Here is a 21,799-nt window from a genome sequence, read left to right on the forward strand (position 1 = left end):
CAGGAGCCCGAGCAATGGTCATCACTGCTCTCAGGTTAGCCTTCTTGCCTCAACCCCACAGCAGTAAGCCGGGCTGGGCGGCCTATCCTGTCCTACTCTGGGCAGCAGTCAGGCAAATGGGGCAGAAAGGACAGTATTCACAGCCAAGATGAGCAAACGGACGTCTGTTAAGTTTGTGGTATGGTCATGTTAGCACGTAGGACATCACTTGAGAACCACTCAATAGAATACAGAGTGGGCACTGCCCACAGAATTCCAGAGGCCCTGCCTGCCTCCCAACCCAATCCATTTAAGACAAGCTTCTTTTAGCTACTACCCCGGCTCCCTTTGTCCCGGGGAGGGGGAGGTTTGCATGATTGGTTAGGGGGTGTATGTTACAGGGGGAGCATGTATTGGGGGAGAGTCGGGATTCAATCCCGGAAGTTAACTCCCCTCCTCAGTCTTTTTTTCCATGACCCAGGCTGGGTTCGGGCCAGCAGGGGACCCAGGGAGGTGGGCACCATGGCCCCGTGAAATGCATGTTGTCCAGGAACCCATCAGTCAAGGAGGGAGGAGCCAGGGTGGGCACTGCACCTTGGCTCGTGGCCTTGCCTTCCACAGAGGGGGGTTCTGGCCTCTCTCTTCATGCTGTAGTCTGTGCTTCTCTCAGAAGGGGTTGTGGCCACTGGGCCTGGCGAATGTTAGCAGTACACCTGGAGCAGGGGTGCCCCTGAAGAGTCTGTGTCAGTGCCCTGGAAGGACGAGTCGTGGCTGGTGGGGTATCCTGAGGGGGAAGGGAGGAGGAAACAGAGGTTCAGAGATGGGGAGGGGCTTGTCCAGGTCCCTTGGGCAGGGAAAAGCCTGCTGAGAAGGAGCAGAAGGGGACTTGAGCCTGGGTCAGCTGATCCTGGCTGGGTGATCTGCTCAGTTTCTTGACCTCTCCGAACCTCCAGTCTCGCTCTTTGCAAAGGGTAATGACCCTGCTCTCAAGGGGCTTATCATGAAGGCCAAGAAGACAGCAGTAGAAACCACACAGGGCACCTTACCAGCAACAATGGATGCCCCCCACCTCCCGCCCTGCCCTCCACTCTCCTCTCCAGTGACCTGGGGTTAGATGCAGGTTCTGGGCGCCTGCCCCCTGCTGCCTCAGGGGCATCCCCGGAAATCTCTCCCAGCTAAATCTTTAAGCCCTCTTGCAGGATTGGGATGGGGTATGAGGCTGCTCAGGCTTCTCATCCCTTTCTGATCCCATCATCACCCACCCCAGGAGGAAGCCAGGAGAGGGGAAGGTGGGGGGCCCCTAGGGCAGTCCCCTCTCCTCTCTGCATTCCTCATGTCAGGACCAAACCTGGGGCTCCATAAGGCCTCAGCTTCCTGGCGATGGCATCTGCGGTCGTCTCCTGGGAGATCTGCACCGTGAGTTCTAGGGAGGGAACAGGAAGGGGGCAGTGGTCATTATCACATCCTTTCAGCCCTACTCCCCACTTCTGCCCCCAGCCCAGTGAGGGAGGGGCCAGTCACTCCTGGGCTGGGCTAGAGAAAAGATATTTTATTGTTATTATTTTTTGTTTTTTAGGGCTACACCTGCAGCATATGGAAGTTCCCAGGCTAGGGGTTGAATCAGAGCTATAGCTGCTGGCCTACTCCGCATCCACAGCAACACAGGATCCGAGCTGCATCTGCAACCTATACCACAGCTCACGGCAGATCCTTAACCCACTGAGCTGGGCCAGGGGTTGAACATATGTCTTCATGGATGCTAGTCAGATTCGTTTTCACTGAGTCAAGACAGGAACTCTGGGAACTCCCTGTTTTTTGAATTTTTTTTTTTTTTCTTTTTAGGGCCATGCCTGTGGCATATGGAAATTCCCAGGCTAGGGGCTCAATAGGAGCTGTAGCAGTGGGCCTATGCCACAGCCACAGCAATGCCAAATCTGAGCTGCGACCTACACCGTAGCTTATGGCAACGCCAGATCCTTAACCCACTGAGCAAGGCCAGGGATCTAACCCACAACCTCATAGTCACTAGTCAGATTCTTTCCCAATGTGCCACAATGAGAACTCACCTTTTTTTTTTTTTTGGATCTTTTTAGGGCTGCACCTGTGGTATATGGAGGTTCCCAAGCTAGGAGTCCAATCAGAGCTCTAGCTGCTGGCCTACACTACAGCCACAGCAACGAAGAACCCAAGCTACGGCTGTGAACTACACCACAGCTCATGGCAATGCCGGATCCTTAACCCACTGAGCAAGGCCAGGGATTGAACCTGCATCCTCAGGGATGCTAGTCAGATTCACTTCCACTGAGCTATTATGGGAACTCCAGGAACTCTCTGTTTTTAAAAATTAATTTTTCTTTTTTTTTTTAGGGCCACACCTGTGGCATATAGAAATCCCCAGGCTAGGGACTGAATAGGAGCTATAGCAGCCGGCCTATACCACAGCCACAGCAATGCCAGATCCAAGCTATGGCTGCGACTTGCACCACCGCTTAGGGCAACACTGGATCCTTAACCCATGAGCAAGGCCAGGGATCAAACCTGCATCCTCACTGACACTATGTCAGGTTCTTAACCCTCTGAGCCACAATGGGAACTCCAAGAAGAGATGTTTTAAACAAAGATACAGACAACGTGTGACTGTGTGCATGTGTCTGTGCAGTGGTGGGTGAGGGTTTTGGCCAGGATACGCCAGAGGTCCGAATTCCTGTGGGTTCCTGGGTTAATCAGGCTAGGCCTGGAAGCTACTCTGGCAGGTGGTAGCAGGGAACAGAAAGAGCCTATTAGCAGATGTAGAGGGGTTGAGAAAAAGGGGAAGGAAGAGCTGGAACCAGCCAAGGGATAGACCCACAACAGCCAAAGACCCCAGTGCCACCCTCCCCGTCCAGAGCCTCCTTCACTCTGCCCCTCGGCCCTGTGGCACTCCACCTACCATCCTGGCTGAGCCCTGAGCCCACCATGGTCTCATGGCCACTGTCAGGGGCAGCGGCAGCAGGGGCAGCCGCCCGGGTTGAGCGCCCCTCTGTGGCCTGGGGGCGGGCACGGCTCTTTCGGGTACTGATGCGAATGATGCCGCGAACCAGGCGGCCCTCAGCATCCTGCTCATCCAGATGGTAGTCCTGGGTGATGCTGCTGATAAGGTCCGAGATCTTACTGGTCTTCTCCAGGAACACAGTGTCTGAGGTGCACTTGGCCAGCTCGTCGATCTGGTGTACACTGAACAGCTCCGTCAGCTTCTTGAAGATGAGCACATCGATCTCGCGGCTGGACATGGAGCCACTGCCTATCTCAGGTAGGTCCAGGTCCGACTCGTGGAAGGAGTAGTATTCCTCGGAGCCACGGGGGCTGCTGGCAAGGGTGCTGGGCAGGCTGTGCCGCATGGATGGGGGCTCGGCCAGTGGCTCCTTGCAGCAAGAGTCCGAATCCGGGACTGGGGAGGTGGCGCTGCGGTAGGGATACACAGGGATGCCTTTGAGCTTGACGTCAGGGTAGCTGAAGCTGCTGCCCATGGCCGACTTGAGCCGCTGGCCATCCCGCCGGCTAGGAGGGGCACGGTCAGGGCTGGGGGGCACTCCATTGTGCTCCTTGGCCCAGCTGGCTTCAGCAGTCCCTTCAGGGGAGTCCCCAGCTGACAAGCAGGGGCTGCAGCCCCGCGCACAAGCTCCACAGCGCTGGAGGCAATCCCGGCAGCGGCGGAAGCAAAAGGCAGCCCGGCACCAGTCCCACACCAAGGGCCGCCAGAGCAGGCAGCAGGCTGGGGGCTCAGCAGCCTGCTCAGCAGAGCCGGAGAGGAAGGTAAGGCTCTCCGGCCCATGGTGGCCAGGGTCCTTGGGGTCTGGCCTACGGGTGCGGCGGCTTGGTGGGGCCCGGGATGGCTCATCATACGTCTCCAGGCATAGCTCTGCTGGTCGCTCCCAGGGGCCCAGGCGTGGGGGCCCAGATGACGGGCGGGGGTGTCCAGGGCGGGGCATGGCTTATTGCATGGTTTGCTGTAGCCAGGGACCTGTGGGGGAGAGGCCAGGAAGGAGTCGGGATCAGAGGTCAAGGGCATACTCCTGCGCTATGTCCTGAGGAGCTTCAGACTTCTGCTTTCCAGGAGGTCTGTGAGGTATTTGGGCCCAAGCATGCCCATGAACCCTATCTAGTATACCCTTGCTCTCTTGCTTCCCAAAGAGGACGTTCTCTGTGATCTAATCTACAAATCAAAATCTCCTGGCACGTCACACCCATTGGGATGCTTACTATTTTTTTTTTTTCCTTTTTTGTGCTGCACCTATGGCATGTGGAAGTTCCCAGGCTATGGGATGAATTGGAGCCATAGCTGCAAGCCTACCCCACAGCCATGGCAATGCAAAATCCAAGCTGCATCTGTGACCTACACCGAAGCTTGCAGCAATGAAGGATCCTTAACCCACTGAATGAGGCCAGGGATCGAAGCTGTATCCTTACAGATACTAGTTGGGTTCTTAACTGCTGAGCCACAACGGGACCTTTGGGACGGTTACTATTGAAAAAGCAGGAGTTCCCGTCGTGGCGCAGTGGTTAACGAATCCGACTAGGAACCATGAGGTTGCGAGTTCGGTCCCTGCCCTTGCTCAGTGGGTTGGGGATCCGGCGTTGCCGTGAGCTGTGGTGTAGGTTGCAGACGCGGCTCGGATCCCGTGTTGCTGTGGCTCTGGCGTAGGCCGGTGGCTACAGCTCCGATTCAATCCCTAGCCTGGGAACCTCCATATGCCGCGGGAGCGGCCCAAGAAATAGCAACAACAACAACAACAGCCAAAAGACAAAAAAAAAAAAAAAAAAAAAAAGAAAAGAAAAAGCAGAAAATGACAAGCATTGGAAAAGATATGGAGACACTGAAACACTTGTGCATTTCTGGTGGAATGTAGAATGGTTACACCTGCTGTGGAAAACAAGTACGGAGCTTCCTCAAAAAGCTAAAACAAAATTGCCATATGATCCAGCCATATTACTTCTGGGTATATCCCCAAAAGGATTGAAAACAGGCACTCAAACAGATATTTACACAGTAATATTCACAGCAGCATTATTCGCAATAGGCAGAGATGGAAACAACCCAAATGTCAGTGGGTGGCTGGCTGAATAAGCAAAATGTGGGAGTTCCCCTCGTGACTCAGTGGTTAATGAACAGGACTAGTATCCATGAAGACGTGTGTTCAATCCCTGACCTTGCTCAGTGGGTTAAGGAGCTTGTGTTGCCATGATCTATGGTGTAGGTCACAGATGCAGCGCAGATCCCACATTTCAGTGGCTGTGGTGTAGGCCCGCAGTTGTAGCTCTGATTCAACCCCTAGCCTCGGAACCTTTGTATACCACAGGTGTGGCCTTAAAAAGACCAAAAAACAAAACCAAAACCAAAACCAAAACCATACACTGGAATATTACTCTACCCTAAAAAACGAATGCAATTCTGATATATTATATAACATAGATGAGCCCAGAGACTTTATGCTAAGTGAAGTAAGCCTGACAAAAAAAGGCAAATATTGTATGGTCCCACTTATATGAAATATCTAGAACAGTCAAATTCATAGAGGCAGAAAACAAAATGGTAGTTGCTGGGGGGATGGGAAGTTAGTATTTAATGAGTAGAGTTCCAGTTTGGGAAGATGAAAAAGTTCTGGCGATGGGTGGTGGTGATGGTTATACAATAATGTGAAAGCATTTAATGCCACAAGACTATAAGGTTAAAGTTACTTTTTAAAATTAAAATGGTAAATTTCATGTAACGCATATTTTACAGTATAAAAAGAAAAATCTCCTCGGATCTCGTTCCTGGGCAATGGTCTCCCCACTTCTTCGCACTGTTGGTAAGCGCCCCCAGCACAGAGCCTCTGAGGCTGCTAACAATGCCCTTCCACGAGACTTGCCACAGAACTGATCATTACCGCCTTCCCTGTCTGCCCTCTTCCTTCAGATCAGACCCTGGAATCGACAGGTCCCCAGTCAATGTTGCAGCCTGGCTCAGATTTGCTTTCCTATCAACATTTAACACCAACCACTGTTTTACTTCCTTTGATTAGACATGAAAGTCAAGCCTTGGAGTTCCCACTGTGGCACAGTGGGTTAAGGATCTGGCATTGTCTCTGGGGTAGCACAGGTTTGATCCCTGGCCTGGCACAGTGGGTTAAGGATCCAGCATTGCTGCAGTGCAATGTAGGTGGCATCTGTGGCTCGGATTTGATCTCTGGCCCAGGGACTTCATATGCTGCAGGTGTGGCTGAGAAAGCAAGCAAGCAAGCAAGCAGGCCAAGCCTCAAAATAAATACATCTTCTTTCTGTTTTTGACTTGGTTGCTGGTTCAGAGCTAAGATTAAACTGAACCTGGTCCTGTGTTAGGGCACAGTAGAACCCAAAATGAATGAACCCTGTTCCTATAATTCACATATGGTTTTATCGGGAAAACAGATGCTTAAAAGCTAATAAGTTGGAACAAATAGGATATATGCAGCTTCATGGGAGTAAATAACCCTGCCTGTGGGAACATTTCACAGTATTGTATTTGGGAGGGCCCCTGATTACATGGAGGGGTTTGCTGGGCAGTAACTATCCTTAGCCTGGATCTTCTGAGACATTAATCCCTTAACTTTTTATTTATCCCTGATTTAATGGCACTAGTGTCCTAGAACTGGTGATGGGAAAGGAATTTTGGGACTAGACCTCAGGATATCTGTATTCTAGCCCCAGTTCTGGCTCTAATAGGCAACGTGCCTTGGGCAAATCAGTGCCATCTCCCTAAAGAGTGCCACTAACATCTTTCACCCAGACACTGTACTGTCAAGGCCCCCATTCTGGCCACCTCGATTCCCTTCTACTTACTGCAGCCGTTGAGAATTTAAAAAACAACAGCAAATAACACAAATCTGGAGAAACTTGTCAGACACTACTTAAATCAAAAGATCAAAGATAATGTGGGTTTTTTTTTTTTTTTTTTTTTTTTTTTGGTCACACCTGTGGCATATGGAGGTTCCCAGGCTAGGGATCCAAACAGAGCTGTAGCCGCCAGCCTATGTCACAGCCACAGCAATGCAGGATCCAAGCTGAGTCCGTGACTTACACCACAGCTCATGGCAATGCCGGATCCTTAACCCACTGAGCAAGCCGGGGATCAAACCCGCATCCTCATGGATACTAATCAGATTCGATTCCACTGAGCCATAATGGGAGCTCCAACGTTAACATTATTAATAATGGAACAAACTGCCATGATATGTCTCCTGATACTATGCACTAAAGAGGATACAGCATCTCTTATGGGATATTCCTGCCAAAAATGTATAACCTGAATGTAACCATGAAGAAACATCAGACAAGCCCAAGTTAAGGCGCATGACAACTAAATGCAATGTGTGATCCTGGATTGGACCCTGGATCAAGAAGAAAAACTGGTGGAGTTCCTATTGTGGCTCAGAATGTGACTAGCATCCGTGAGGATGTGGGTTTGATCCCTGGCCTCGCTCACTGAGTTAAGGATCCGGAGTTGCCGTGAGCTGTGGTGTAGGTTGCAGACATGGCTCAAATCCAGAGTTGCTGTGGCTCTGGCGTAGGCCAGTGGCTATAGATCCAATTAGACCCCTAGCCTGGGAACCTCCATATGCCGTGGGTGCGGCCCTAAAAGGACAAAAGACAAAAAGACCGAAAAAAACAAACAAACAAAAAAAAAAACAAAAAAAAAACAAAGGAAACTAGGTAATTGGTAAAATTTAAAAATAGACTTTATATTATTTAATAGTATTATGTCAATGTTAAATTTCCAATGTTAAATGTCTGCAACTTAATCTCAAAGGTTGCCCCCAAACAGAAGGTTTCTGTGTGTAGACAGAGAAAAGGCGGGGATGTTAGCCATAGTGAATGCGAATGAGGAGGATACAGGAATTCCTCATTTCTGCCACTCTTCAACCTCTCCCCCAGCCCCACTCAGCCCTCCCCCCCAGGACCCGCCAGAACCTCAAGCAGATGGGAAGCCCTCTCCTAACCGCCTTCTTTCTGCTGGGCTCTTGGTCAGCTAAGTTGGCCTTGAACTCGGTGTTCAAGCCTATATGACCCTGAGGGGCAGGGACTGTAATTCCTTTCTGCCTCAGTGCCTGGAACAGAGTTGGTATATTAAATACTTCAGGGGATGGAGACATTCTGTCTGACCTCTGGGTAGAACGAAAAAAGATTTAGGCTCTAGGCTGACCAGAGTGGGGGGAGTAGAGTCTGGCAAGAGTAGGGGTGAGGTTCCCCTTCCAAAGGTGTGCAAATGGAAATTTTAACAGGTGACTCCAAAGTCCCACAACCCAGAGAGGCAAGTGGTTTAAACCCTTTGCCTTGGTTTGAGCAATGCTGGGGTGGGTATGGATTCATTCGTTCACTCATTTGACAAATATTTTACTGACAGCCTACTATATGCCAGACACTTCTAAATTCCGTGGATACAGTGGTAGAACAGACCAAATTTCCTAACCTTAGGAGTGCGTATTCTGGCGAAAGAGTTAATTATTGATAGCTTACATTGTTCTCAGTAAATGTATTGAACAATTAATTCTCATATCCTTATTTGTGGGTAATTATTGTTGTTATTATTATTATACTGAGACACAGAGAGGTTAAAGAAGTTGTCCAGAGCCACACATCTATTTGAATGCAAGTGGCCTTGCCCAGACACTTATCCACTACCCCTTCCCATCTGCTACTTGGAAGAAGGGGACAGTCAAAGTGGTCAGCTGCCAGCTCCATGGATGAGCCTGTGCCCAAGGAGGGCTCAACCTTTAGATCAGAAGTGTGGGTGCATCTACACTGTTTCCACCCCACTGAGCTCTGGGGGACGTGAGGTTTGTCAGAACATCAAGAGGTTACTGATCAAGGTCTGGGTTATTGTCTCCTCCACCTCCAAGGTTTTAGGAGTTGCTCCTATTCATTAAATTCATCCAACATTTTTTTTTCTTTTTATCCACACCTGTGGCATATGGAAGCTCACAGGCCAGCCATCGAATCAGAACTGTAGCAGCTGACCTATGCCACAGCCACACTGGATCCGAGTGGCATCTGTGACCTATGCCACAGCTTGCAGCAACGCCGGATCCTTAACCCACTGAACAAGGCAAGGAATCGAACCTGAATCCTCATGGGTACTAGCTGGGTTCTCAACTAGCTGAACCACAACAGGAACTCATACCCAGTAAATACTTACCGAGCTCCTACCATGTGCCCACCACTGCGCGAAATGCTGAGGAAATAGTTGCAAATGGGCCAGAAACAGGCTCCAGCTCAAAAGGACTTTTCCTTTATTTAACACTCACGATTGCCCTGTAAGTATCATATCTCTACAGGTCAGGAATCTGAAGCTCAGAGAGGTGAAGTGATTGGCCCAGAAAACACCTAGCTGCAAAGGAGTGGAGCTGGATTTATACTGTGGTCTGCCAGACTCGGCCCCCCCATACTTTGCTCTGTGCCATACCCCCTGAAATGCAGGTGGGATGGAGGAAAGGGGTCGGGGGCAAGACCTGGGGTAAGGACAGTGCCTAGCCTCAGTTTCCCCCTTCTCTCTAGGCCCAGAACCCTCCTAAAGTCAATCTCAGCCCATTCTGTCCCAGCTGTATCTCCCCCTTGGCTGCTGCTGCCCCACCTCCCAAATCCTAGAACACGAATCACGAGGTGTAGTGAGGGGAGGGGCCCTGCCCCTGTTGTGGCCTGGGGCAAGACTCCTGGCTTCCTTTTCTCACCTTTAACAAGGCTTGTGAGCAATATCTTCATGGGCTACCTTGAAGTTTAAATGAGATATTGCTACAGGGGCCTTAAAGCTGAGCCTGGCACCTGGGAGGGGCTGGGTCACTGGACACCCCAAGGCAGGTATCCTCTTCAGGGTCAGAAGCTCCCAGGCCCCAGGCAAGCCCTCCCCAAACTTTAACTGATGCTCTCCCCTACCCCCCAGTCCTCCGAGGACACACACTTTTCGAGGTCTGTTGCGGTACCATCCCCTTCCTCCGAAGGTGCCTTAGACAGGCCTGACCTCGCCAGCCTCTGTCCTACAACCCCACCCCCAGTGCCCAGCCGGATCCTGCACACCTGGCAGAGAGGGGCACCCCAGCCCTGCTCACGAAACAGCCGTCGGCTCTCGCGCCTGGCATCCGTGCACCCTCGTTCTCCTGCCCCAAAGGCTCAGCCTGCGACTCCCACAGCCGCGGGCACCTAGTCCCTGAGGCAGGAAAGAACCAGACCCCGGCACTGCCCCTCGGACTAGCACAGCCTCGCCACCAGTAATGCCCTCGGGCCAAGCACCACCCTCTCTCCAGCCGCAGGGGCCCTCCGCCGGCGGACGGACCCAGCCTTTCCGACACTGTTCCTAGGAGTATGCACCGCTCACTATCTCCTGCCGCCCCCGACCCCCGGGGCGAGCAAGGCTCCTACGCCAAGCAGCGCAGCCCTAAGGGCGAACAAGGCGCCCCCTTACCCCAATCTGCCCGCCCAGCCCAGGCGCCCGTTCAGGCCGCTCCCCGGCCCGGCCCGGCCGGCCCGCGCACCCCGGAAGTGGGAGGGTGGCCCCAGAGGAACCGACCCCGGGCCCCTTGCCCGCCCGGGCGTAGCATCGGGGGTCTCTCCACCCTGGTGTCTCCTTGCTTCGCGCCCCCTCGGGTCCGCGCGGGGCTTACCTGTCCCGCCAGGTGAGCGGCCTCCGGCTGGGCCCCTCCCCCCGCCCCCGCGCCGCTCACCTGGTGCGCAGGTGAGCGTCTCGCGGGAGCGCTGCACGGGCCGCCGCTGGGGACACACTTCCTGCCTCCGCGAAGCGCCGCCTTCGCCGTTTACCTGGGCGGAGGCTCCGCCCCGGGAGCTGGGCGGGCGCGGCGGCCGTGCTCTGGCGCTACCCCTGCAGCCGCCCTTGGCTAACCCGGGTGAGCGGGGCCTGGCGGGCACAGTGGTCAGACGCTGAGGCTCAGTATTCTCTCCAATTAAATGGGCAGACGGTGCCAGCACTCTCTGAGCGCCCGCGGAGCGCTTGCCAGGCCTTAAAGGCTCAGCTCTAAGAGCTTGTATCCTGGGTTGCCTTCCCTGACCCTTGTGCCTGTCCAGTTTTCTGTTATATAGAGCAGTTCTTTGTTTTTTGTAAAGTTTTTTGCTTTTTTTGGGTTTTTTTTTTTTTTTTGGTCTTTTTGCCTTTTTTTAGGGCCGCTCCCGCGGCATATGGAGGTTCCCGGGCTAGGGGTCTAATCGGAGCTGTAGCCATTGGCCTACACCACAACCACAGCAACACCATATCCGAGCCGAGTCTGCGACCTACACCACAGCTCACAGCAATGCCGGATCCTTAACCCACTGAGCAAGGCCGGGGATCGAACCCGAAACCTCATGGTTCCTAGTCGAATTCCTTAACCACTGCACCACTATGGGAACTCCCTAGAGCAGTTCTTTGTAGTCATTATCGTAGTACTCAGCACAGTATTTTCTTGTTTTCTGTCTTCTCCTTTAGCCTCTGACTAGGGTATGGTCTTGTTCCCAAATACTCCAGGTGCCCCGCATAGGACATGGCACATACTAGGTGCTCAGCAGATAGTTTGTACTGAGTGAACTGCAGGGCTCTGATTTCTCCCTTTGTCCTGAGGCAGAATTGGGGGCCTAGTTCCTAAGCTTTGTTTAGTTCACCTTCTCTGTTCCAGGAATCTGCAGAGGAAGACAAGGGCCTCTGCTCTGGGGCCTAGGAGCAGGGTGGAGAAGGGGACTGGGCTGTGTAGTCTGAAAGACATCTCAGATCAGCAGAGGTGGCCAAAATGGGCCATAATTACTGCATCTCATGGAGTCGCTGCAGGAGGCGACATCATTGGGTGGCAAGAGTCAGGGGTCAGATTATCCTGCATTCCTGCTCCCCTTAATAACAACCAAGCACCAATAAACAAGTGACTTTGAGGGAGCATCTCCAGGATCTGTGCTAAATCCTTTACTTGCATAGTATTATTTAATCCTTCCACTGCAAGTTTTATCATTCCTTTTTTTTTTTTTTTTTTTTTTCTTTTTCTTTTTAGGGCTGCACCTGCAGCATATGAGAAGTTCCCAGGCTAGGGGTCAAATTGGAGCTGCCAGCCTACGCCACAGCCACAGCAGCGCCAGATCTGAGCCATATCTGTGACCTACACCACAGCTCATGACAATGCTGGATACCCGACCCACTGAGCGAGACCAGGGATTGAACCAGCATCCTTACATTGGGTTTCTTAACCTGCTGAACCACGACAGGAACTACATTCCCATTTTACTGATGAAAACCTGAGGCTTAGGAAGGGAAAGTTATTTGCTTGGGCAGTTAGCCCACATGGTGTGATTTTGCACAAGGCATTTTACTTCCTTAAGCTTAATCTGTGGCGATGATAGTACCTCTCTCCATCTGGGAGCATTAAAAAGATAATAGATGCAAAGTGAGTAAAATATATGGGAAGAGAACGCTGGGAAAAAGATTGGTATGTGGGAGGAATTCAGTACTGCCTAGCCCCTCCCCCTTCCAGGTATACCAAAAATGTGAAACCTCCCAACCCCAAGTGGAGATACTTCCAATGAGAACAGAGTTCTTTGTCTGCCCTGTTTGGGTTGCCAAGTCCCAGCTAGGGTGCGACACTCCTTGGAAGCTAATTCCCATGGCAACTAGGAGGTTTCCTTCCCTATCTCTCCTCTCGGGGCACCATTGTCTCATTCCACAGGTGCCTTGCCACGGGCACACAGTAGGTGTTCAGTTTCCACTAGAGATTCTCCATGGCAGCCCCTCCCGCCGCAACTGGTCCACATTCTCACCTGGGGCAAGTAGCCATAACCTTAGTTGGAGATCAGAAAGTGAGTCACATCATGTACAGTTGAACATCTGTATTTCCAAAGACCCAGTAACTGCATTCCCGGGCAACAGCCACAAAAATTGCACACATACACCAAGAGACACGTGCAAGAATGGCAGTAGAAACCTTATTCACAGTAGCGCCAAATTGAAAACATCCAAATGCCGCTGGCAAGAGCTGTAGAAATGTGGAATGATGATATAGTGGTAGAAAATGAAGGAAAAATAGCAATTCGGCTGGATCACGGTGATGTAATACTGAGTGAAACAAATGCAAGTCCCAGAAGAGTACAGGTGGAATGGTATCCTTTTTGTGAAGTTCAAATACAACTAGAACTACTGTATTTAGGCATAATATTGGGTTGAATCACACGGAATTGCTGTTTTTTTTTTAACCTATTTTGACCTATAAAAGTGGCGAATTCATAAGGTTAAGCCTATTTTATGTGTGAAAAAAACTATTTTATAAAAAAAGCAGGAAGAGGAGTCCCCTTCGTGGCTCAGTGGTTAAAGAAACCAACTAGGATCCATGAGGATGTAGGTTCAATCCCTGGCCTCGCTCAGTGGGTTAAGGATCCTGTATTGCTGTGGCTGTGGTGTAGGCTGGCAGCTGCAGCTCCGATTAGACCCCTAGCCTGGAAACTTCCATATGCTGCCACAGGTGCGGCTCTAAAAAAAAAAAAAAGCAAGGTGAGTTCTCACTATGGCACAGTGGGTTACAGATCTGAGTTCAGTGGCTCAGGTCACTGCAGAGGTGGGTTGGATCTCTGGTCCTATGCAATGGGTTAAAAGATCAGGCATTCCTACAGCTGTGGCTCAGATTCAATTCCTGGCCCAGGAATGTCCATATACCTTGGGTGCAACCATTAAAAAAAAAAAAAAGCAAGCAAGACAATGAGGAGCACAGAATCCAGAATAGTGATTACCTGGCGTGGGGTAGTGGAGGGGTGAGGGAAGATGGGGAACCCATAAGTAGATTTAATTTTTAGTGATGTTCTGGTTCTTTGGGTTGGAAGGTGGATTGAGGGACTTTCATTTTTTCATTCATGTATGAATGAATGAAAAAATAGAAATTTATTCTGTAACTAATTAGGGGCACTGCCACTTGCAGAGTTTTCAAGGTAGTAAAATGTAAGAGTCTAGAATCTTATTTAGTTGTTTTTTTTTTTTTTTTTTTCTGGTCATGCTCCCAGTATGTGGAAGTTACTGGGCCAGGGACTGAACATCAGCTAAAACAGTAACCCAACCCATAGCAGTGACAACACCGAGTCCTTAACCTGCTGGGCCATCAGGGAACTCCAGAATCTTATTTAGTTTTTTCTGCATTCATTTATTCATTCTTCTTTTTTTTTTTTTCTTTTTAGGGCCGCACCTACTGTATGTGGAAGTTCCCAGGCTAGGGGTCCAGTCGGAGCTACAGCTGCCGGCCTATGCCACAGCCACAGAAACATCAGATCCGAGCCACGTTTGTGACCTACACCACAGCTCACAGCAATGCTGGATCCTTAACCCACTGAGCAAGGCCAGGGATCCAACCTGCAACCTCATGGTTCCTAGTCAGATTCGTTTCTGCTGCGCCATGACAGGAACTCCCATTTATTCATTCTTTAAAAAAAAATAAGGGCATAATTTTTTTCTTTTTCAGGTGGCACGTGGAAGTTCCCAGGCCAGGGGTTGAATCTGAGCCAGAGCTGCGACTTATGCCACAGCTGCAGCCATGCTGGATCCTTAACCCATGTGCTGAGCCTGGGATTGAACCAGTACCTCCACAGAGACAAGCCAGATCATTAACCCTCTGCACCGCAATAGGAACTCCCAAGGCATAATTTACATACAGTAAAATTCACCTTTTTAGTGTACGGTTCTGAGTTTTAAAAATGCATACACTTGCATAACCATCGCCACAATCAAAATATAGATCAATTCCATCGCCCCCTCGATTCCCCCCAAACCCTCCTGCAGTCAGTCAGTCCTTCCTTTCAACCCCAGCCCTTGGCAACTACTGATCTTTTTTTCTGTCTCTATAGTTTTGCTTCTTCCAGAACATGTTTAGTAAAAGTGCCCACAAAATTCTAGTTCTGTGGTATTTAAAAGGCTAGGGATTCGTAAGTAGGAACATGATGACTAAAGCAGCTCAGAACTACTTTCTTTGCCTAGAAAGAGAGAAAAAAAAAAAAAAAAAAGAAAAAGAAAAGGAAAAGGGTAGGACAATATGATCTCTGAACCTCACCCTCTGATGTGCGAGGGGACCTTTCTCTGGATCCCCAGCCCTGCCTGTTACCAGCTGTGTAGCTCTAGAGAAGCTACTTCCCTTCTCTTCATCTGTAAAATGGGATGATAATATTTCCCCCTCTGGAGTATTTTGTGGAGTACAAGGTAGCTGTTATCCTAATCGGAGCAACACTGAAACCTTTCTCCTTCTTGGCCCTTCTCCCTCCCACAGGCAAACACACTGGCTCTGTTCCTAAGGGCCCATCCCCCTGCCACAGTGCATATTGAAAAAACTTTGCCCAAAACTGATAACACTGTAGGTATATTTTTGGGTTTTTCTCCGTTTTTTGGCCACATCCACGGCATATGGAAGTTCCCAAGGATTGAACCAGCAACACCACAGAGACAAGACAGAGCCTTAACCTGCTGCGCCACAGCAGGAACTCCCAACACTGTAGATATATTGAAGACTTGGAAACAGAGATTCAAACAGGTACTTAAATGCCAAGGTTTCATTGCACTACTAGTCACAGGAGCCAAAAGGTGGAGACAACTCAAGTGCCCATCAACAGATGAGCAGATAAGCAAAATATGGTATATACACAATGGAGTGTTTTTAGCCTTAAAAAGAATGACGTTCTGATACATACTAAAACATAGATAAACCTTGAAGACAATATGCTAAGTAAAATAAGCACACAGAAGACACAGAAGAACAAATACTGTGATTCCATATATATTAAATATTCAGGACAAATTCATAAAGACAGAGACTGGAGGTAACCAGGGGCTGGAGGGAGGGAGGAATGGACAGTTATTGCTTCATGGGTACAGAGTTTCTATTTGGGATGATGAAAATTTTGGGGAATAGATAATGGTAATGGTTGCACAACAGTGTGAAGGTAATTAATGTCACTGAATAGTACACTTAAAAATGGGCAAAATAGGAGTTCCCGTTGTGGTGCAGCAGGTAAAGAACTTGACTAGTATCCATAAGGATTCAGGTTCAATCCCTGGCCTTGCCCAGTGGGTTAAGGATCTGGTATTGCTGTGAGCTGTGGTGTAGCTGGCAGACTCAGCTCACCCCGGATCTGGTGTTGCTGTAGCTGTGATATAGGCCAGGAGCTACAGCTCCAATTTGACCTCTAGCCTGGGAATTTCCATAGCCTGCAGGTGTGGCCCTAAAAAGGCAAAAAATAAATAAATAAATAAATAAAAAGATTTTTTTGTCTTTTCAGGGCCACACCCAAGGCATATGGAGGTTCCCAGGCCAGGTGTTGAATTGGAGCTGCAGCTACCAGCCTACACCACAGCTCATGGCAACGCCAGATCCTTAACCCATTGAATGAGGGCAGAGATCGAACCTGCGTCCTCATGGACACTAGTCGGATTCATTTCCACTGAGCCATGATGGGAACTCCACACATTTTCTGTATTTATGTGTTTTACCACAATTAAAAAGGCCTCCAGTGATGACATTCTTTGACAACAAAACAAGGCAACAAAGGAAAGAAAAGTTTTTTGGAGTGAAATTTCCAGGTAATCACCCACCTCTCCTGTGTACCTCTCTTGACAGTTTACAAAGCGAACATTTTAAGTTTTATCCTTGCAGCACCCTAGAGGTAGCCATTGTCATATTGATTTTACAGATAGAGAAACTGAGTCACATCAAGGTTCCCAAGACTACACTGTGCCTGAGAAGTGCAGCTGAGTGGGAACCCAGTCCTTCTTGCTCCCAGTAGCGTGCTCCTTATTGTGCCTTCCTCCTGGCCCTTCAAGCTATGTTTGGGTTTCTTTCTAAACAGAAAGCCCTGCCTTTCTAATCATCTAAGCCCAGCTTTGCCGCTTGGCCACAACTGGGGACCTTTGTCCTGATCCTCTGTTTCTACCACTGCTGTTCCGTTCTGTTCAGCGTTTACTTTTCTGGTCTACTACCCAGGCTGCCATGCAGGCTTCTGGACTGGTGACAGATGGAGGGGGAGAGGGAAGTGTCGAGGATGGCTGGGGCCCTGGCTTGTGATACTGGATGGATGGAGATGACTGGGGAGGGAAAGTTTGGGGTGTAAAAGTGTAAACTTGGTGTTAGACCTGTTGAATTTAAGGATTTGTGAGGTAGCCAAGAAATATGATTGCATACGCGGATGACATTCAGAGTGACATTTATTTGTGTATTTATTTATGTATGTTCTTATGGACGTATAAGATTTACAATGTTGTGCCAATTTCTGTTGTAAAGCAAAGTGTCTCAGTTATACGTATATACCCCAGGAGATTAGACAGCGTTCCCTAGGACCTTGTTGTTTATAAATTCTAACGTAATTGTTTCCATCCAATGACCCCAAACTCCTAGTCCTCCCATATCTCCCCCCTCCCCTTTAGCAGACACAATCCTGTTTCTGTTTTGTAGGCAGGTTCATTTATACCTTATTTTATTTTATTTATTTATTTTTGTCTTTCTGTCTTTTCTAGTGCCGCATGTGGCATGTGGACGTTCCCAGGATAGGGGTCTAATGGAGCTGTAGCCACCGGCCTACGCCAGACCCATAGCAACGCCAGGTCCAAGCCGAGTCTGTGACCTACACCACAGCTCATGACAGCAATGCCAGATCCTTAACCCACGAGCAAGGCCAGGGATCGAACCCACAACCTCATGGTTCCTGGTTGGATTCGTTAACCACTGAGCCATGATGGGAACTCCTATTCCATATTTTAGATTCCACATATAAGTGATATTGTATGGTATTTGTCTTTGTCTCTTTTTTTTTAAGGGTTGCACCCATTGCATATGGAGGTTCCCAGGCTAGGGGTTGAACTGGAGCTGTAGCCACTGGCTTATGCCACAGCCACAGCAACGCGGGATCTGAGCCGCATCTGCAACCTACACCACAGCTCAGGGCTATGCCCTTAACCCACTGAGCGAGGCCAGGGATCAAACCTGTGTCCCCATGGATACCAGTCAGATTTGTTTCCGCTGAGCCACGACTGGAACTCCTGTCTTTCTCTTTCTGACTTACTTCACTTAGTATGATAAATTCTAGTTGCACAGAATGATATTTAGAAGCTGTAAGGCCTGCAGTTTGGGGCGTGGGGAGAAGCAGTGGGTCAGGGGAGTGTGGGTGGTAAAGCCTGGATCCTTGGTTATCTAGTATCTGGTGTGCATCTCCCATAGGGGGCACTAGGGGGCAGCACTCAACAGCAGAAATTGCCAGAACTTTGGTGTCAACAGATCTGAGTTGGAATCCTAGAGGCAGCCCTGTGAGCTTCACCTCTTTGAATCTGAGCATTTCTCATCCTAAAATGGGTTTAATGTGAGCTAGGATAGTACATTGGTTCATGGTTTGAACTCTGGAGTCAGGGGGTCTGAATTTGTGTCCCAATTCTGCTAGTTGTGTGACTTCAGGCAAGTTATTGAACTTCTCTGTGCCTTAGACACCTAGTCCATAAAGAGAAAGCAGTAATAGTTTCATGTGGTGATTGCAACAGAGGCCAGCATATGGTAAGTGCTAAGTAGTTGATAGATATTTTTTATTTTATTTTATTTTTTTATTTTTTGGTAGGTATTTTATTTTAACCCCTTCTTCCTGTCCCCAGGCATTCTGGGGCCAGGACTCTCAGAGGCAAGACGGCTGCTCTGAGAATAAGCAGAACAAATTACTGTGACTGACCTTAATGTGCTAGGTATATTATAAGCCTTATTACATTTAATCCTCACAATAACTCAGTGAATAGATCCTAAATCCTTATTTTATAGCTAAGAAAACAGAGGCTCAGAGATTTAAGCCTCTTGCCCAGCGTCACACAACTAGTAAGGGGCAGAGCCCAAAACAGGGCCCAAGTTTATGCTTTCAGAGCCTGAGCTCTTTGCAGTGGCTCCTCTAGATACTGCCGAAACTGGGTCCTGGAGGATACTCCAGGCACCAGAAGAATAAGGGAATTCTCCGGTCAAGAATTCCCTTATAGGGAGTTCCCTTCATGGTTCAGCGGTTAATGAACTCGACTAGGATCCATGAAGATTCAGGTTCCATCTGTGGCCTCGCTCAGTGGGTAAAGGATCTGGCATTGCCATGAGCTGTGGTGTAGGTCACAGATGCGGCTCGGATCTCAGCAGCTATAGCTCCGATTCAACCCTAGCCTGGGAACTTCCATACGCCTTGGGTATGGCCCTAAAAAACAAATGCAAACAAAACAAAACAAAAACAGAACCCTTCTAGGGGTTCCCTTGTGGTGCAGCAGGTTAAAGATCCAGCATCTTGGGGTTGCTGCTATGGTTCTAGCAGGTTCTATGCCTGGCCCAGGAATTCCACATGCCACTGTCGTGGCCAAAAACAACAACAACAACAAAGAAAAAAAGATTAAAGAATTCCCTTCTGTAATTTGTTCCAATTCTGCCTGCTGTGCCTCTCTTTCCCAGATATAATCTCCTGGAATTCTGAATGGAATAAATAGAATGGAGCCACCTGAAAGGGAACCCAGTGGGGTGGAAGGGGACAGAATGATGGAGGAGGAGCAGAATTGGAACATGGAAGCTGAGGCTGTCTCAGCCTCTCTGATTGGTCAGGCCTATTTGTACTGGTCAGATAATGGGCCAATGACCATTCAGAGTTGCCTCTTCCCTTTCCTTCATTGGGCAAAGGATAGTGTATCCTGGAGGCTGGAGAGAACCAGGGGAGTCTGGTAAGCAGAGACAGGTAAGCTGGGATCTGGGCTGGGCTGCTAATATGGACAGAGCTGTGGCTGGAACCCTGGAATTCTAAGGAGCTGGGCTGTAGGGGCTTCTGGAACTCTAGGTTGGGTTGCTGGGAGGAAGATCCCAGGTCTACCTAACACTGGGGGAATCCTGGGGCTCCCTGGCTTTAGGCTGCTTGGCACTTGGTTGCTGGACCTGGAGGGAACTGCAGGCTGAGAAGCCATCCTGTACCAGGTAGAGGCAGGGGCTGCCCCTTTGGTCCTAAATTTGGTTCCAAGCTTGAGTAGAGATATTTTCTGCAGAGTCCTTGTGCTGATAAAATCTTCATCCAACTCCATTTTACTGATAAGGAAATAAAAGAACGGCTTTAGCTGATGTCACATAGTGAATAAGCATGGGCCCTGGAGGAGGTGGACCTTCCTCCTTTGCCTTGCTGTGTGGTGTCAAGATAGGCCTCGGTTCAAATCCTGCCTTTACCTGGCTTTGTGAGCTGGGGCAAGCAACTCAGCCAGACATTATTATTATTATTATATTATCATCATTATCATTTTAGGGCTGCACCTGTGGCATATGGAAGTTCCCAGGCTAGGGGCCAAATCAGAACTGTAGTTGCCAGCCTACGCCACAGCCACGGCAACTTGGGACCCTTAACCCACTGAAGTAGGCCAGGGATCGAACCTGTGTCCTCATGGATACTAGTTGGGTTTGTTACCGCTAAGCCATGATGGGAATTCTAAGCCAGACCTACTTATTCATTAAGTCCTTCTCTTGCCTAACCTCCACCTCTCCCCCGTACTGCTCTCTCAGTCCCTTACACAGACACGGACACAGACATAAACACACACACACACACACACACACACACACACACACACACGCAGTGGAATGGACACTTGTGTCCGGTGCTGAGTCTCTTTGTCACTCACAAGGAAGAGTAGGCAGCTCTGGCCATTGAACGACACCACTTCCTGGCCCTCCCCCCACCCACCCCCCAAGTCAATCTCACATCTCCTGTTAAGCTTTCCCAGAGAGCCCCCAGCTAGGCCGTCTCCCTGAGCGATCTCAGAAGGCTCTCTGAGTCCCTCTGATGGCTTTAACTTCCTCTACTGCTTTCCCTGTCCCCAGATTGGAGCTCCCAGAGGACAAAGTCCAGGCTGATTCCTCTCTGCGTCCCCAGCACCCAGCCTGGGGCAGGGGCCAAAGGCTGTGGCGGGGTATGGTTATGGAAAGAATAAGTGAAGGAAGCCCCTCCAAGCCCTCCCCTTTCACAGGAGCCCATAACCTTCACCCTTCCAAACCCCTGATGTGGTAGCTAGAGCCCTGGAGTGGGGGCTCCCGCAGACCTTGGATGGAATCCCAGCCCAGACTCTTCCTGACTGTGTACCTAGGAAATGACCTCACTCCTTTGAGCCTCAGTTCCCTCTTCTATAAGCAGCCTTCCTGGGGAGGGGACATGGAAGCTGAGAACTGGAAGATCTAGGTGGAAAGACCTGGAGAAGGGTCTTCTGGGCAGAGGAAAGAGCTGATGTGAAGGCTCCAAGATGGGGATAAACTTGGCATGTTCAAGAAATAGAAAAGAGGGGGTTCCCATTGTGGCTCAGTGGTAACAAACCTGACACTAGGATCAGTGAGGACATGGGTTCGATCCCTGGCCTTGCGCAGTGGGTCAAGGATCCAGCATTGCCCTGAGCTGTGGCACAGAGGGAAGACACCGCTTGGATCCTGCTACGGCGTGGCTGTGGCTTAGACCTGCAGCTGCAGCTCCGATTTGACCCCTAGCCTGTGAACTTCCATATGCCTCAGGTGCAGCCCTACGAAGACAAAAAAAAAAAAAAAAAAAAAAAAAAGGCAAAAATAGAAAAGAAGGAGTTCCCGTTGTGGCTCAGTTGTTAACGAATCTGACTAGGAACCATGAGGTTTCGGGTTCAATCCCTGACCTTGCTCAGTGGGTTAAGGATCCAGCGTTGCCATGAGCTGTGGTGTAGGTTGCAGACGTGGCTCGGATCCCGCGTTGCTGTGGCTCTGGCATAGACCGGCAGCTACAGCTCCGATTAGACCCCTAGCCTGGGAACCTCCATATGCCACGGGTGCGGCCCTAAAAAAGAAAAAAG

The 21,799-nt window shown here is 49.7% G+C and overlaps 1 protein-coding gene across 3 annotated transcripts; it reads right to left on the minus strand.

Annotated features, from left to right (window-relative positions):
- Positions 1–167: 167 nt before the first annotated feature.
- KDF1 (keratinocyte differentiation factor 1) lies at positions 168–10,686 on the minus strand. 3 transcript variants are annotated; one of them, XM_003127722.5, is made up of 4 exons: positions 10,629–10,686; positions 2,909–3,979; positions 1,328–1,402; positions 168–763 (listed from the first exon to the last, which is right to left on the minus strand). In XM_003127722.5, the coding sequence occupies exons 2-4, from the start codon at positions 3,945–3,947 to the stop codon at positions 681–683; spliced, it is 1,197 nt and encodes a 398-aa protein (XP_003127770.1). In that variant the 5' UTR covers positions 3,948–3,979; positions 10,629–10,686; the 3' UTR covers positions 168–680. The 3 variants fall into 3 exon arrangements, with proteins under 3 accessions (XP_003127770.1, XP_084819621.1, XP_013844247.1); XM_084963495.1 differs by having other exon boundaries at positions 10,430–10,686; XM_013988793.3 differs by lacking the exon at positions 10,629–10,686 and adding an exon at positions 9,170–10,502.
- Positions 10,687–21,799: the final 11,113 nt, after the last annotated feature.

The sequence above is a fragment of the Sus scrofa genome, chromosome 6 (genome assembly GCF_054392235.1).
Source record: "Sus scrofa isolate SSC_HxYL_T2T_F1_AM1 chromosome 6, Sscrofa_HxYL_maternal_Yorkshire_Landrace_v2.0, whole genome shotgun sequence".
Taxonomy (NCBI): Eukaryota; Metazoa; Chordata; class Mammalia; order Artiodactyla; family Suidae; genus Sus; species Sus scrofa.